The sequence below is a fragment of the Vulpes lagopus genome, chromosome 2 (genome assembly GCF_018345385.1).
Source record: "Vulpes lagopus strain Blue_001 chromosome 2, ASM1834538v1, whole genome shotgun sequence".
NCBI lineage: Eukaryota > Metazoa > Chordata > Mammalia > Carnivora > Canidae > Vulpes > Vulpes lagopus.
Genome location: NC_054825.1, coordinates 142,805,112 through 142,823,210, shown reverse-complemented (window position 1 = coordinate 142,823,210; position 18,099 = coordinate 142,805,112). Strand labels below are relative to the sequence as shown.

The following is an 18,099-nucleotide window of genomic DNA, read 5'->3' as shown; positions in this document are numbered from 1 at the left end:
TTTAGAGGGCAGGAGGAAGGTGAGGGAATTTCAATATAGACCAGCTACATTCAATGATGAGGGTTATTTTTCTTTTTTTTTTTAAAGTGTAACAGTAGTGTAGTTAATTAGAGGAAAAAATTTCTAGGATACATATGCTTAGGAGGTAAAGAGTCCTGATATCTGTAACTTTAAGTGTACACACACAGAGAAAATAAATAGGTTAAAAGATGTTAACAGTTGTCTCTAGATAATGTAAATATGGCTATGTATTAGTATTGTTTGAACTCTTTTCTGCATGTTTGAAATTTTTCATAATAGAGGTGAATGTTTTTAAAACTTAGTTAAGAGAAATACTATTTCTGATGACCTTATTATGTAGGGTACATTCCTGTAGATTCTATTAATATCAGGCATATGTACCTACATAGTACCCTTGAGAATAACTTTTACCACACTGTATTTGACATTATGTAACACCAGACTACTTGGAGAACCCTGGTAGAAAACAGTTCTGAAAAAAAAAAAAAGAAAACAGTTCTGTGAAATGCTTTATATCATAAGGGTGTTGTTGAGAGCATGGCTTACTGTATCATAGGAGATCCTTTTTGGGAAAGACTAGACTTTGGGTTTTAGTCACCAGAATAGTTATACTACTTCTGAGAAACTGGCTTTTGGGCGTATTACAAGCATTGAAGCAGGTAGGAGAGTGGAGCTCATTTTTTACTGGCTGCTTAGAAAGCATGGATCTCACTTGCGGTTCCATCTCTAGCAAGTGCACTTCTCAGCTGCACTCCTGAGTGCTTCATCATTTTCCCTGCCCACCCTCACTTTGCCTTCAATCTGATTCCCTCATCTATTTTTGGTTGTGTTGATTCTGAAGATGCCCAACAATGTTCTGGCCATATTAAAAGGATTTAAAACAAAAGAGTTTATAGTTTGAAAGTCACAACCTAAAAGATTTTTATGTTATTGTTATCAATCATGTAAGTTCTTGCTCTCAAATCTAGAGATCCTTTATCCTCTAACCAAATTTATAATAACGGGGTATTACTAGAAAATTTAAAAAATATATACTTTTAAATATAAATAGGACATACATATCTATTTTCTGGGGTAATACTGTTATAGCTATATTAGCCCCAAAACCTTATTTTTTTTTTTAAGATTTTATTTATTTATTCATGAGAGACACACAGAGAGAGGCAGAGACATAGGCATAGGGAGAAGAGGGCTCTATGCAAGGAGCCCAATGTGGGACTCGATCCTGAGACCCCAGGATCATGCCCTGGGCCGACTGCTGAGCCACCCAGGCATCCCCCAAAACCTTATTTTGGAAGAAAGGATGAAGCAGGGGGAAGAACAAACCAATTCCTCGAAATGGATTTTCAGCAGCTGTTAGAATTGTCATTTTCCTTGACTTTAATTTTTATAATTCCTTTTTTTTCCCAATTAATGAAGGGAAGCAAAATATGCCATTGTTTGCTATTAGCATTTCTGAAGGGAATATGATGTACAAAAAAAAATCCTAATGAAAAATTATTAGTTTTTCTTGAATAGTATTCAAATTTCTTTCCCCCATAATAGTATCTTCTTTCCGTTAAAACATACTTTATATTTTATAATGTATTTTTCAGTATCAGCCTGTTGATACAGATATTATATTTACAGTTTGGCTCTTGGGTGGTAAAGTCCTCACCTAATTTCTTGAGATTGCCGCATTACATTACAAAAGATGAATTGTCTGACAACAGAATGTTAACAGCAGGAATAACATTTACTATAAAATATGTTATATGAGTCAAGGATGGCTAAGACTTTACATATATATTAAGTAAATGGTTCTTTTGACACACCCTGTTTATTCTAACTTAAAAGTGTTCAATTTATAAATAAGGTTTTCTTATTTAATTAAGATTCCTAGGTTCATGGGATACCTGGGTGGCTCAGCCAGTTAAGTATCTTCCTTCGTTGGCTCAGGTCGTCATGATCTCAGGTGGTGGGATCGAGCCCCGCATCCAGCTCCCTGCACAGCCCAGAGTCTGCTTTCTCCTCTCCCTCTACCTGCTGCTCCCCTTGCTTGTGCGGGTGCTCTCGCTGTCAAATAAATAAAATCTTAAAAAAAAAAAGATTCCTAAGTTCAGTGGAATCTTACTCTGAAGCTTTTTTCCTTTAAAGTTCTAGAAAGTAGGGCAGCCTGGGTGGCTCTGCGGTTTAGCGCTGCCTTTGGCCCAGGGCATGATCCTGGAGACCCGGGATCAAGTCCCACGTCGGGCTCCCTACATGGAGCCTGCTTCTCCCTCTGCCTGGGTCTCTGCCTCTCTCTGTGTCTCTCATGAAGAAATAAATAAAGTCTTAAAAGAAAAATAAATAAAGTTCTGGAAAGTAGCTTTAAAGAATGATCTTTAAAGGCTTTTGTACTTATGAAACTAAGTTTTGATTTTATATTTGGACATGCTTAAATCTTAACCTTAATAACCTATTATTTCTACGAGGAGGAATATGCTAAAATTAATTGCCAAAACTGGGTTAGTTGTAAACATAGGTGTGAGTAAGGTAAGATTGCAATCTTCTTTGCTTGGGGCAGAATGATTCCTAGAACTAGGATTTAGTTTTCATTGCTCACATCTCTGGAATTCACTTTTTCTAGATTGCCAAAATACAATAAGGCAAGGTGCACAGTTTTCTTTCTTTTTGCAGTTCTTTTTAAGTGGAGAGTACCATTCATTTTCATTGTTACTCTCATTTCTTAACACATCAAAATCAAGTTCAATTTTGTAGTAGTGCCTGTTAGTCATGTGAACTCTCTACAACATCTCCATTTATACTGCTTCACACGCCACTCACAGAACAAGTTTCCACAAAGACCGGTTTTGTTCTACTGTCCAATCCACCCCAAAGAAACCAGTTTCCACGCTATGTGCAGCTTTGTAAATCAAGATGAACTGGTGCTCAGAAATTGGATACAGAAACAAACAAGAAACCAAAAAATGCTTCCTAGTTAACGAGCAGAATGTGTTATATATAATAAAATTGCAAGTAACAAAATGTTTTGCATTCTAAGAATATTTTATTAAGAAAGTTCATATCACATTTATCTTGTAATCATAGTTCAAGTCGTTAGCTTGTTCCCATTACTGTTAGAGTTAAGGAAAGTACAAGTAATGCTTTTAGTAAGATATTCTAAGCAATAGAAAGCAATGAGAACAAATGATGAAATGTGAACTTTAGTTCTGGGTATTTCTTAGCAAGTCTTACATGGGATAAGTATCAAGTTTGGTAAGAAAAGGAGTTTGGTATTGGACACAGATTTCCCTCTTTCTGGCAACAGCAGACCACTATAGGAAGGAATATAGTGTCATGTAGAATTTATTTTCCCAGGAACTCTCCATTTAAGTCAGGGAGAAAGGAATACCCATATACAATTCATAAATAACAGAATATGTGTTTTACGACAGAAGTAAAATCAAACATAATATATCCACAGCTTACTTTGTGGCTTGAAAACACCCTTGAAATATTTTCTCTTTGAATAAATGTTTTGTCAAATTATTTTACCTTCTTGTTTAAAACTTTAAAGAATATCAAGCACAGTTCAAAAGTTTCAGATTTTTTTTTCAGATCCTTAAAAGTTGTACTTTTAACTCAGCATCAGATAACCTCCCAAAGAATCTGCATCTTTTGTGATCCTTTTCTTTCACCTCTTGAGAAATTAAAAAAAGGAAACAAAGGAAGCAAAGAAAACATAAAATGTTGTCTTCTCATTATTCTGACAATAGGCCAAGAAAGACCAGGCTTTTTTATGGCCAAAGTAAGTTAGAGAATTCTCAGAGAACTTAGTGAAAATAAGTACTCTGGGTCCTGAATCACATGAATATGTTATAGAATATAAAACTATTGGGGAAAACACATGACATGTTTATATTTTTTTCATTCTCCTAATTTCCCAGTACATTTTGAGAAGAAAATCATAATAAATGTTTTTTTTTCTTTCATAAATCCCTTTCCCCAGCACAGATATTTCCATGCACACATTTATTTTGTTTTGAAGAAATCAGATTACCAACATTTTTTGTAACATTTTTTCTTCACGTAAGAATATACAAATGTTGGGGTAAAAAAATGTTGGGGTGCCTGTGTTGCTCAGTCTGTTAGGCATCTGCCTTAAGCTTGGGTTGCGATGCCCGGGTCCTGGGATCTAGCCACACACACCACCACCCCCAGTTGGGCTCCCTGCTCAGTGGGGAGCCTGCTTCTCCCTCTCCTTCTGCCTGCCACTCCCCCTGCTTGCTCTCTCTCTGTCAAATAAATAAATAAAATCCTTAAAAAAACCCAAAGTCTTTTTAAAAATACAAAAATATTAAATTAAAGAATTAAATGCCTTTTTGCTTCCAGCTGCTTCTCCCTGACACTCCTTTCTCAGGTGTCATAATTTCTGCTCTCACCTAGAGACTGACAATTTAGGAGTATAATTTCTCAGTGTATTTTCTCATTTCTCATTGGTAAGATTTGAATTGTTGGAAACAGTAGTCTTAAAATATGCATTAGGTTTTCTACTTTATTGTTGCATTGTTATTTCTTCCCTATTATTACCTACATACAGTAAAATGCACATATCTTGACTATATAAATTTGAATTTTAACATTTGTGCACATCGGAATCAATGAGGAGGGCTATCTAAAATGCTCCTGCCAAGAGGTTAAAAAGTTTCCTGGATGAAAAAAAAAAAAAAAAAGTTTCCTGGATGATTCTGAGCTACATCTAGTTAAGAATCTTTGCCTTTGTAGAGAACCAACTTGAGTAATGCATATAAAAATATATAGTGTATCATAGAATGTTACACAGATTCAATTATGTTACTATTTTTAAAAACTTAAATTTCTCATGTGCATTTTCATGGGTTTGCAATGCTGGCTCACAGGTGAAATTCCAACTTTGTTTTTCTGTTTAAGAAAATTAATGCAAAGCTTCATGATGGAGTTTGTCAGCGCTGTAAAGAAGTTCTTGAATGGCGTGTAAAATACAGCAAATATAAACCATTGTCAAAGCCTAAAAAATGGTGAGTTATGTTTCTTAATTACCTTACTAATAATATATGTATCATAGTTTATTATTTCATTCCTCAATATTCAAAATTGTATCCAACTAAATATTAAGGTAAATAGAGAAAAAAATTCCCATTCTCCCATGTAGAATTTCATCTAAACATGCTGATTCCTGCATTATAAAGTGAATTCAGGGGCACCCGGGTGGCTCAGTGGTTGAGCATCTGCCTTCCCGCTCAGGTCGTGATCCCAGGGTCCTGGGATCGAGTCCCACATTGGGCTCCCTGGGGGAGCCTACTTCTTCCTCTGCCTGTTTCTCTGCCGCTCTCTTTCTCTCTCTCTCTGTCTCTTTCTCTGTGTCTCTCATGAATAAATAAAATCTTGAAAAAATAAAATAAAATAAAGTGGATTCGTCCTTCCCCACCCCATTCTTCTATAAATAATGCACCATTTTAATGGAATCTTTCATAAAAGGTAGGTTAGGGCTGAGAGGAGAGAGTTTGTTTTGCAAAATTCTTCTCCCATTGACCAGATGACGTTATTTATTGTGGATCGTCTTTACCAAAGGGGTCTTGAAACAGGCCTGATTTTTTTTTTTTAAGATTTTTTTATTTATTCATGAGAGATACAGAGAGAGAGAGAGAGAGAGAGGCAGAGACACAGGCAGAGGGAGAAGCAGGCTCCATGCAGGGAGCCCAACGTGGGACTCGATCCCAGGTCCCCAGGATCAGGCCCTGGGCTAAAGGTGGCACTAAACCGCTGAGCCACCCGGGCTGCCCTAGGCCTGATGTTTTTAGTTTTTAGTTTTAGTTTTTATTTGAATGTAGTTGACATGCAATGTTATATTAGTTGTGGGTATACACATAGTGAGTCCCCAAGTTTATACATTATGCTATGCTTGCTACCATCTGTCACCCTGCATGGGTGGGGGGGGAGGTCTGGTTTTTAATTCAATACATGAAGGTTACTGGGGATCCCTGGGTGGTTCAGCTGTTTAGCACCTGCCTTTGGCCCAGGGCATGATCCTGGAGTCCAGGGATGGAGTGCCACGTCGGGCTCCCTGCATGGAGCCTGCTTCTCCCTCTGCTTGTGTCTTTGCCTCTCTCTCTCTCTCTCTCTCTCTCTCTCTCTGTATCTCTCATGAATGAATGAATGAATGAATGAATAAATAAATAAATAAATAAATCTTAAAAAAAATACATGAAGGTTACTGAAATGGCTTAGATTGAGTATCAAATAAATTGCTAGATTGATAACCTATAATTTTATTCCTTTGAAGATTTTGGTCTAAATGAAAAGATACTGGACTTTGTTTCTCATCCCTCTGTACCTCCCCGTTTTTCTATAATTCCGGTATTCTCTTTTATCAGCTTTATTATGTACATGCTGGTGCTACTTTCTTCCATCCTTTAGCTCAGCTGAGTAAGAACCATATCAGAAGGTATTTGCTGCTTGCAAGAGAAAAATGATTATTTTAAATATAAAAATTAGCTTAATATATGTGATAGTATTTTTACACATATGAGTTTGAATTTACATACATTTACTACAATCTATATGTGGTAATATTTTTATATATATGAGTTTAGAAGGTTAGTCTAAATAATAAATATGGTATAACCTTTGTCGTTTATTTTAATTGAAAAATCATGTCCACCTTTTTGTGAATCTGTAACTCAAGCTATGGGGTAATTTGTTTTCTTTTTTTTTTTTTTTTTGGTAATGTGTTTTCTTGAGAATATTTAACATTTTTGAATGTTTTAATTTGGGTGATTTATTTTGCATAAGATACTTCTTTTAATACTGAAAGATAAAAGCCTAACAGAAAGTCTAATTTCAGCTATCTAGATTTTTTCTTCCTGTATCATTCTTTGAGAGCAGAATTTTTGGTATTTGTTTAGGTGGAGTTGACCCCCTTTTATTTTATTTTTATTTTTTTGTTTTTAAATATTTTTATTTATTTATTCATTAGAGACACAGAGAGAGAGAGGGAGAGACACAGAGGGAGAAGCAGGCTCCATGCAGGGAGCCGGATATGGGACTTGATCCTGCGTCTCCAGGATCATGCCCTGGGCTGAAGGTGGCACTAAACCGCTGAGCCACCTGGGCTGCCCCAACTCCCTTTTAAATATATGAATTTCTCTATCCTTTTTTCAGTCTTTTATTCATTTTCTTTAGCATTTCCTCCAAAAGTATACTTTTAAACAAATCTGTTGAATTTTATGCTCACTGGCCCAAATTAGCTGTAGGGAAATTTGGCAACTGTTTGTGCTATCCAAGGCTAGATTTCCATGAATGAATTAACTGTGTTTTCTACTATATTCTTTTTTTTTTTCTACTATATTCTTATAGCTGCTTGTGCTGTAAGCCATGTAGTTTTAGTTGATAGACCTATTATATGATTTATAGTTTTCTAGGGGTAGGCTCAGTTGGTGGAGCATGAAGTTGGGAGTTTGAGCCCCATGTTGGTGTAGAGACTATTTAAAAAATGAAAGTCTTTTGTTTTATTTCACTTTATTTTTTAAAAGACTTTATTTGAGAGCAAGAGAGAGCACAAACAGGGGGATCGGCAGGCAGAGGGAGAGGGAGAAACAGGTTCCCTGCAAGCAGAGAGCCCAAATGGGGCTTGATCCCAGGAAGCCAAGATCATGACCTGAGCTAAAGGCAGACGCTTAATTGACTGAGCCTGAGCCACCCAGGTCCCCCCAAAATAAAAATCTTTTAAAAAAAGTGATTTCTCAGGACGCCTAGGTGGCTCAGCAGTTGAACATCTGCTTTTTGCTCAGGGCGTGATCCTGGGATCCAGGATTGAGTCCCATGTCGGGCTCCCTGCATGGAGCTGCTTCTCCCTCTACCTATGTCTCTGCTTCTCTTTTTCTGTGTCTCTTATGAATAAATAAATAAAATCTTTTTAAAGAAAAGTGATTCTCTCTACATGTTGGTATAACATGGAGTGCCTGGGTGGCTCACTCAGGGCATGTGACTCTTGATCTTGGCATCATGAGTTTGATCCCCACGTTGGGTGTAGGAATTACTCAAAATAAATACATTTAAAAATTCTTTAAAAATCTTAAAAAAAAAAAGAATGATTGGATATGGACACTTAGTTAATAAAAAGTTAATTTTTATAAATAAGAGTTAATAACTCTTTCCTGTCTTGGAGTTGCTGCAGTCCTTGGATCAGGAAAGCTCATGATAGGGTAGTCCTGGTGGCTCAGTGGTTTAGTGCCACCTTCAGTCCCGTGTGTGATCCCAGGTTCCAGGATTGAGTTCCCCATCAGGCTCCCCACAGAGAGCCTGCTTCTCCCTCTGCCTCTGTTTCTGCCTCTCTCTCTCTCTCTCTCTCTCATGAATAAATAAATAAAATCTTTAAAAAATATATTTATTTGAGAGGGAGATAGAGCATGAGCTAGGGGAGAAGCAGATGGAGAGAGGCAGACTCCCCCCTGAGCAGGGAGCCTGATGTGGGGCTCAATCTCAGGACTTTGAGATCATGACCTGAGCTTAAAATCAGACACTTAACTGACTGAGCCACCCAGGTGCCCCAGGATTTTTATAATCATGTTCTTTATGACAGTTTCTCCCAGTTACTGAAAACAACCCTGGATCATTCCCAGAGACTTTTTGGAAAACATGTCCTAACTGTAGCTGGAAGAGCTGAAACTTTGTATTTGGTAGAGGGGGATGGGAAGATGGTCCTGAGAGGGAAGGGGATAAACATGCATGTCACCTGTTAGTGCTATGCAAACAATGTGATCCTGGTACTACCCTTTGGTAAAGGTAGTTTTAAATATCATTGAACATTCACATCTTTAAGTCTTTATAAAAATAAATTAAAAGACTTGTAAAGATAATGTTCAGCTTTTCACAGCTTTTCTTTTCTGTAAAAGAGCTGACATGAGCCACCACTTTGTATGCTACTTAATGAGAGGTCAGCATTAATCCTGTAGCAGAATTCCCACTTGTTTTGGCTTATGTCTTTTGATTCCTCCACCAGGGATTAGAAGGCTACTCTGGTGCCACTAACATCTCCTTGACACCCAAATGGTCTAATCATAATTAGACTTAAAGATTACTTATATATATGTAAGAATTGTGGATCAGGTCTAAATCTTTTTGTATAAAACTTCGTCTTTCAAAAGTCTTGGTTTTGACTTTGAAAAAGAAACTCAAAGATAAATGAAAAACATTATTACTATGCTTGGTCAGTCCCAAGTTGTTTAGGAATCTTGTAAATAACCTTGAGTATGGAGCTGAATTATTGGAAAAGCAAGAGATCTTACAAATACTAAATGATTTGTATGGCTCCTAAAGAAGAAAGGAGTCTTGACTTTTTTACTTAAAATTCATTTGTCAAGATTATTTTCTAGCTATACTGAAATACAGATGGTGAAAAGATTATTCCTTTCCTCAAGCAATGCAAGATGAGAAATAAAGGGGGCTTTTTTTCCCTTTTTTTCTGGGCCCAAAGGGATTATGTGTTTTACCCAAGACAAAGTAAAGCAGATGGAGTTAAGATTCAAATGCAAATTGATCCCATTCCAAAGCCATGTTTTCTTGTCTTCAGTAATTTCTCAGTATTGTGTTATTCATTCAAAAAGTCTTTTTCTTCCCTTCATCTGAGCCTGATGCTATATTAATTTTTATTTATTTTTTATTTATTTTAAGATTTTATTTATTTATTCATGAGAGACACAAAGAGACAGAGAGAGAGGCATAGACACAGGCAGAGGGAGAAGCAGGCTCCATGCAGGAGCCCGACGTGGGACTCGATCCCAGGTCTCCAAGATCACGCCCTGGGCTGAAGGCAGTGCTAAACCACTGAGCCACCCGGGCTGCCCTATATTAATTTTTATAGTCTCCTATCTTGTTTATGAAAATTATCTACACCCTTGCTTGCTTGATTCATTCATTCAAGTAAGCAAACAAGCAAGCATCCTCGCTAGCTCTATGCCCAACATAGGGCTTGAACTCAAGACCTGGGAACAAGAGTTGCATGCTGGGGAGCCTGAGTGACTCAACGGTTGAGCATCTACCTTCGGCTCAGGGCGTGGTCCTGGAGTGCTGGGATGAGTCCCACATGGGGCTCTCTGCATGGAGCCTGCTTCTCCCTCTGCCTGTGTCTCGGCCTCTCTCTGTGTGCCTCTCATGAATAAATAAATAAATAAAATCTAAAAAAAAAAAAAAAAAAAAAGAAAGAAAAGGTTGCATGCTTTACCAGGCAGCCTTTTTTTTTTTTTTTTTTTAAATACATGTGTCCAGACAAATAGATTTTATGTTCAGGCATTGAAATGCCTAAGCTAGTACCTAAAAAATTCTTATGCCATGTATTTCATGTAATCAAACAACCATTTTCAACTATTAATTTACAAGTGTCATGAGCAAATGCCCTTATTTGTGTTAGAGTCTCTAGCTTGCTTTTCTCTTCCTACTTATCAAAAAGAATTTACCAAGAATATAGTGTTAGCTTATATTTAATATTACCATAGTAGCAGAAGAGAAGGGAGAAGCTGATGTAAAACAGCAACAGGCCACAAACAAATTGGGTTCTGAACTTAGAGGCAGACCTATAGTCCTCTACATAAGTAGTCCTCAACTGGTAGGGGAGGATTTTGCCTCACCAGGGAATATTTGGCAGTGTCGAGATAATTTTGATGATCTTGACTGAAAGATTTGGGAGGAATGCTACAAGTGCTGTGAAATATCCTACAATGCGGTTAAACATCCGCCTTGGGCTTGGGGCATGATCCTAGAGTCCCAGGATCGAGTCCCACATCGGGCTCCCTGCAGGGAGCCTGCTTCTCCCTCTGCCTATGTCTCTGCCTCTCTCTCTCTCTCTGTGTCTCTCATGAATAAATAAAGAAAATCCTTTAAAAAATAAACTAAAGAGTAGAGGTGCCTGGCTGGCTCAGTCAGTAGAGCATGCAACTCTGATTTCAGGGTTGTGAGTTTGAGCCCCACCTTGGGGTAGAGTTTACTTAAAAATAATAAACATTTTTTGAAAAGTAAACATTGTTATATACTACAATGTTATCAGTCCCTCCATGTTATCAGTGTATGACAATAAACTATACAGTTTGGCCTCTTTGGTTATATTCTTCAGCCCCTGCATTTCTTATAATAGATTGAGATTCTACTGGTTCATCAGTGATAAGGGAGTTGTGCAACCTCATTCCAGGAGTATTAAAATGTCCCACAGTTTTGCCCACAGGTTGCTCTTCATATCATATTGAAGCATGTGATGACTGTAAACCCTGGCTTTATTCTTGCCCAGAAGCTTGGTCCTTCATATTTAAATATAAAAGTGAACAGTTTTCATTACTGTTGTCTGTTGTTCATCTGTGATGAAATCTACTTTTTGACATTAATATTGATTGATACAGAAAGCTTGAATTTAAAATAGCCTGCATAAAGTGCAATAATTTCCATTTTCTCTTTTTTTATAAATTACTCTTGGTCCGAGATGAATATTTTGTACTCTTTTAAGAATCGTTCTAATCAAATCTGTGGTGAGAAGAGGTAGTAAAATCTCTCTCCATTTGTGTTTAAACACATCATTTAGAGACACAAGAAAGTGAATTGTTAACTTTTCTACTCAAAATTCTTTAGAATTTAGTTACTGTTTTCTTAAAAGCATTTTTTAAGTAGCATATGATATAATTCCTTCGTATGGTTTCAGAATCTTTCTATGTTAGCATATTGCTTAGAGTCACTAAAGGAAGTGTGACTTTATTCTGAATCTCTGTCAATGTTGAGTTTCTAGTATTTGTACACCAAGGGTGGAGTACCATAGCTCATTGTTTACAAAAGCTCCTAGTCATCGCATATGTCAGAGTATTGCAAGTAGAGCTGAATTATGATAAAGGTTAAAGTGTCATAATATAACCAGGAAATGAAGGCAGTGCCAGCAGAGTTGTGGCAGAGTAAAATAAGCCCTTTACTTCTAGCAAGTACTAGAAATGGATCAGTTCTTTTTCCCTTGGTATTTATTGTCTAGATCAGTGGTTCTGAAATTTTTTGTTTTCAGGAACCCTTTGTAACTCTTAAAAATTGCTGAGAACCTGGGAAGCTTGGTTTATATGGGTTTATGTGGCTTATATCTATTGATACTTATTGTATTAGCTATGAAAGCTCAGAAATTTTAAAAATAATTATTTAATAAATAATATGAATATAAACAACATGCAAATTAAGTGTTAATAACTTTAAGAAAAATGACTTTTTAAAAAAATATTTATTTATTTATTCATGATGGACACAGAGATTGGCAGTGACACAGGCAAGAGGGAGAGGCAGAGGGAGAGGCAGGCTCCATGCCGGGAGCCTGATGTAGGACTTGATCCCTGGTCTCCAGGATCACACTCCGGGCTGATGGTGGCGCTAAACCGCTGGGCCACTGCGGCTGCCCCAAAAAATGACTTTTGAAACAAAAATATCAGTGAGACAAGAGGCATTGTTATACATTTTTACAAATTTCTTTAGTGTCTGGCTAGTAGAAGAAAAAGGAAAGAGCAAATTTGAGAAGTAAATTTTCATAGCTCTTCTCAGATTGTAGAAATCCTTTCAAGAGTTGTATGCTCTACCCAGTGAGCCAGCCAGGTGCCCCATGTGTGATTTTGTGATATCATGCATTTGCTCACACTGAGTTATCCTGTCTTCCAGAAGTTATGTTTTATTACACAATATAAAAAGTCATGTTAATGTCATAATAATGTCATTAAAAAGTGAGTTATTTTTGTTTTTTAACTGAGTTTTAGGGGGCAACAAGTATAGCGATTACTAGTACAGTTTGGCACCACTGTTTTTGTTCATGCTGAGGTGCCAGCACTTTTAGTATCCATTATGAGGAATGAAACTCAAAGAAAGTGACTTGCAAAGATTATATGACAAGGCAATGTCAAAGCTGGGCTAGAATCTAAGTCTCCTATTTCCCAAGTCTGTGCTATTGTCAAAATAATATTTCCTAGTATTTGCAGTGATCCATTGAAAACTTCAAATTTTGTCCTAATTTTGAAAACCCTTAAATATTCAGTGAACATTTTTTAGCTTTAAATAACTTTTTTCTTCCTTTTGTGTTTTTCATTATAAAAAAGTAAATATGGTAACATTTTTAAAAAAGTGTCCTACTGTCTACTTTGCCAGTGAACATGGTTTATAGGCGTGACTTGTTTTTTTTTATTTGACCATGGTTTCCACTGAAATTGTTAGTTGTGGTATATGCATGGTCAAGATTGATTGTTTCTAAAAAAAAAAAAAAAAAAGATTGATTGTTTCTGGGAATTATATTCCATGGAGAAATAAAGAGAAGACAAGACCATGAATGTTTTAACACTTCTGAAATTCATTTAGTGTTGGCATCTCACAAAGTATTCAAAATATAGCCATTTTCAAGAGAAAATATGTAAGATTTATATTTAGGTGAATTTATTTATTTATTTTTTTTTTTATTTATTTAGGTGAATTTAAAGTTTTTATTTACTGTATATTTTATTTGTTTATTTATTTTAAGGATTTTATTTATTTATTCATGAGAGACACAGAGAGAGAGAGAGAGAGAGAGAGGAGAGAGGCAGAGACACAGGCAGAGGGAGAAGCAGGCTCCATGCAGGGAGCCGGATGTGGGACTCGATCCCAGGACCCCAGGATCATGCCCGGACTGAAGGCAGGCGCCAAACCCGCTGAACCACTCAGGGATCCCTTTACTGTGTATTATAAGAAAAAAACACTGAAGAGTGATTAAATAATTTTCAATCATTTTAAAAGGTGTTTCAAGCTATTTCACAAATTTTATGACAATTTGGAAGATGTGTCTCTTATTAAAATAATATCTAAACCAGTCCATTAAAAGAAACCAAAAACCAAACTAAACAAACAAGCAAACAAAATAAGCCAGTCCATTCTTAAGATCAGGATTCTTTGAATCTTGAGGTAAAAAGAAAAAAAAAAATGCAAAACCTCAATTACTTTCATGCCTTTCATTCTGCTCCCAGTGAAGACATAAAGCCTGAATTAAGAGATTTGAAAGAGAAGGCACATAAAGGTCTTACTTACTTGTAAGGGAAAATGGAAGATTGTTAGAGTATATATATTTAGATTACATTTTCACAAACAGATTTCACATTGACAAAAAGGAAACATTTTAAAAATGTGTATGTCTCCTTAAAAGATAGGTATATTTATATTCACAGTTACTAGCCTAATAAAACCTGGCTGTTTTTCAGAGTGAATTTAAATTTGAAAAGAGCATAATTGCTTTCAGCATTAGAATTCCTTCTCTTCTTTAAATTGGCTATTGGGATCTCTACCGGCAGTAGGAACACTGGGAAACCCCCATCTGTAGGCAGTCTTACTTTGATCTAGTCAAGAGTTCTCAAGTGGTAATGTGCATAAGAATTTCTTGAAGAGTTTAACAGATTGTTGGGACCCATCCCCAAGATTCTGAGTATGTAAATAATGGCTCTAACCCAGATATCTGCATTTTAATAAGCTATGCAGGTGTTGGAGTCAGTGTTAAGAGTCACATTTATAGGGACTCAGTGGGCCAGAGAATAGATTCTGGGATCTTTTGACTCCAGATTCCAAAACAGGATATCCCATGTTTAAGCCTATTTTACATGCAAATTTTAACATTAACAGTTCTGTAAATACAATTTTATCCCTGATTTAGCAATTTGAATACTTAAGGTTTGGCTTACCCCAGGGCTCTCTGGTATGAATCTACAGAAATGAAAACATTGTAATTTCCTTGAACCTTTGAAAAACCTAACAGAGACAAACTTTCTTTAAAATTATTTGAAAACTAAAAAATGTGAAACTAAAAGAAAACCTGAAACTTTTCCTAATCCATGTGGATGGTTAGAGCTTTATTTGTGCATGTTCTAATGGTATACATTTTTTAAATCCATTTTTATTGCAGAGTAATTAAATAAAGCTTTTTGAAAATCCAAAATATAAACAAACATACCAAGTAATTTATTTATTTATTTTTAAAGATTTTATTTATTTATTCATTAAAGACACACAGAGGGAGAGAGGCAGAGACATAGGCAGAGGGAGAAGCAGGCTCCATATAGGGAGCCCGATGTGGGACTCGATCCCAGGACCCCAGGATCATGCCCTGAGCCAAAGGCAGACTGAGCTACCAGGCGCTGAGCCATCCAGGCATCCCACATACCAAATAATTTAATAAAAAATGTTTAATTGTTTTCACTTAGATTGTATATCAGAGTGGGGATTTTCAGCTTGTTTTTTTTTTTTTTTAAGTTCTTAGATTTTTGTCAGGTCTCTTGAAGATACAATTTATATGAAGTAAAATTTACCCATTTTAGTATTACTGTATTAAAAAAAGACAAAATTCACCTGAGTAAATTTTAATGATCTTATTAGCTTTATTCATTGATTCATGAATCAGGTAGCATACAGTTTAGCAGATAGAAAGGAACTCCAAGAAGGTATCCAAAATGAAAGATGTTTATAGACAGAAGGGAGTGGGAACAAGGAAATAACACTAGATAACAATGCTGGTGGGTTACTGCAGGCCACTTTTTCCTAGGGGCTGACTGGAGTCTGTCAGGCTGCTTACCTAACTCTGCTGATGAGATGCCTGATTTGACTGGTGTAGGATTCCACTTCTGGCAGAGCTGAAAGTGAACTACATCTTGATTTGGTGACTTGGGGCTCATCATAAGTAACTCCATTTTGGGCCTGCTTTCATGTTTTTAACTACAATTTTATAAGTTTTGAGAAATGAATACAATTGTGAGACTGATAACCACGATTAACATAGAGGACAGTTCCATTACCCCAAAACTTCATTCCACCTGTTGCGGGGTCATCAAATGCAAAGGCCAGAAAGAATTCTTGAGATATTATAAGGTGCAACTTAAAAGGTTTATTTAAATAGCATGAGAATAGAACTCATGGGCAGAAAGGGCTGTACTTTTGCTGTATGAAGCTGGTGGTTATACAGTAGTGCTCAAGGAGGAAGGAATGTACCGGGAGTATTAGATCATAAATGTCTTCTTTGAATTTCTTTTTTTTTTAACGATTTATTTTTATTTATTTATGATAGACATAGAGAGAGAGAGAGGCAGAGATACAGGCAGAGGGAGAAGCAGGCCCCATGCCGGGAGCCCGACATGGGACTCGATCCCGGGACTCCAGGATCGCGCCCTGGGCCAAAGGCAGGCGCAAAACTGCTGAGCCACCCAGAGATCCCCTCTTCTTTGAATTTCTACTCGTAAAACTAATTTTGCATGATTTCTATGGTGTTTATCATTCAGTTTAATATTAAATTTTGGTGATATACACAAGCATTTATGAGACCCCATAAGAATGTAGCAACAAGGGCCCCTGAGTGGTACAGTTTTTACCCCAAGAGAGTGAAACCCCCTCTTGGTTTCAGCTCAGATTGTGATAAGGTTGTGAGATGGAGCCCCTTGTCGGTTCAGCATGTAGTCTGCTTGAGAAATTTCCTCCCACTCTCCCTCTCCCACTCTAAAATAAACTAATAAATCTTAAAAAATAAAAATAAAAAATAAATAAAAGAATGTAGCAACCAGCACTTATTTGATCCTTATCAAAACCATGCAAGCAAAAAAACAAAAACAAAAACAAAACAAAACAAACAAACAAAAAAAACATGCAAGCTAAGGACACCAGGGTGGTTCACTGGTTGAGTGTCTGCCTTTGGCTCAGGTCATGATCCCAGGGTCCTGGGATGGAGTCTTGAATGGGGCTTCCTCTCAGGAAGCCTGCTTCTCCCCCTGCCTATGTCTCTGCTTCTGTATGTGTCTTTCACGAATAAATAAATAAAATATTTAAAAACAAAAAACTATGCAGGCTATAGGTCAGCCTTAGGTTCACTAAAGGTGAACGTTTTTCCGCTTCTATTCCTCATCATTTCCCCTCTGACCAATTTTCAGTAGTTAAATTTTTAAGGTTGTTGAAAGGCAAGGGGCTCATGTTCTATAGCTTCTTCAAGTAATAAGGGTCATAGAGATGTCCCTACTTATGAACCAAAACTGTTCACTGTCTGCACCTATAAGCAACTATTATGTAAGACCATTGCTATAGAGTACAGAGTGGACATCAGGGAGGACTGTTTCATGTATTAAGGATCATCTGTCAGTTGGGCAAAGGAATTAGGAACTGTTTCCATGTACCTCGACCTTAGGAGAGAGCAAAGCAAAAGAGACAACACATTAGGATTAATATTACAATAAAAATAAGAAGTTTGGGGCCCCTGGTTCACTTAGTTGGTAGAGCATAGAACTCGATCTCAGAGTTATAAATTTGAGCCCCACTGTTAAGTGTAGAGATAATTTAAAACCCTAAAAAAAAAAAAATCCTGCTTTCACTTCTTTAAAAAAACAAAAAGTGTGATAAGAAGACTCTTTAAGGTAGACTATAGTTCACTTCCCAACCAAAATGTAACCAGGCGTTGATAAAACTAGGAGTCAGACACTGCCTTAATTTGTGTATGTATGTCTGCTAAAACTTTGGATACATTAGCAGAGTCCTCCGGGATATATACACAACATTTAGTCTCAATATTAGCATAACTTCCTCTTTGGATTACAATACGAATATCAAGGGCCATTAGGTTTTGGAGGGCCACTTTTCCAATTTATGGGTGACTTCACGTTTGGTTAAAGGTGGCTACTGCATGCTTGGCTAAAGCCTCTATTTGTAATTTGTACATCCATAGTGGTGGCTCCCAGAACAAATATGGCTAAGGGAGAAAACCATGAAGAAATCTTACTTGCCTCCTGTCTAGCCTTAACAGGTATCCTCATTATGAGGAATTGCTGGTGAGTGGGAGATGACTTGTCCCAGGAACTAAGGGCATGCCCCCAGTGTATTCTCCAATCCAGTTATGAGGAAGGTGGGGCCATCCATTATCTGCACAAGTTCATAGTTAGCTCCAAGGAGCGAAGTATACTCTGACTTTTAAGGAGCAATTTTGTTACCCTAGCTGCATAGAATTGATCAAAGTGAGAGCTGAGGGGGGATACCTGAGTGGCTCAGCGGGTTAGCACTTACCTTTGGCCCATACTCTGACTTTTAAGGAGC

At 36.9% G+C, this 18,099-nt stretch overlaps 1 protein-coding gene across 2 annotated transcripts in view; it reads left to right on the top strand.

Moving 5' to 3' along the window:
• C2H9orf85 (chromosome 2 C9orf85 homolog) overlaps positions 1–18,099 on the top strand; it is a 61,685-nt gene that overhangs the window by 32,168 nt on the left and 11,418 nt on the right. For both annotated transcript variants that reach the window (XM_041744681.1, XM_041744682.1), the window contains exon 2: positions 4,933–5,039. In XM_041744681.1, the coding sequence (XP_041600615.1) occupies positions 4,933–5,039 (107 nt within the window). The remainder of the gene's footprint in view (positions 1–4,932; positions 5,040–18,099) is intronic.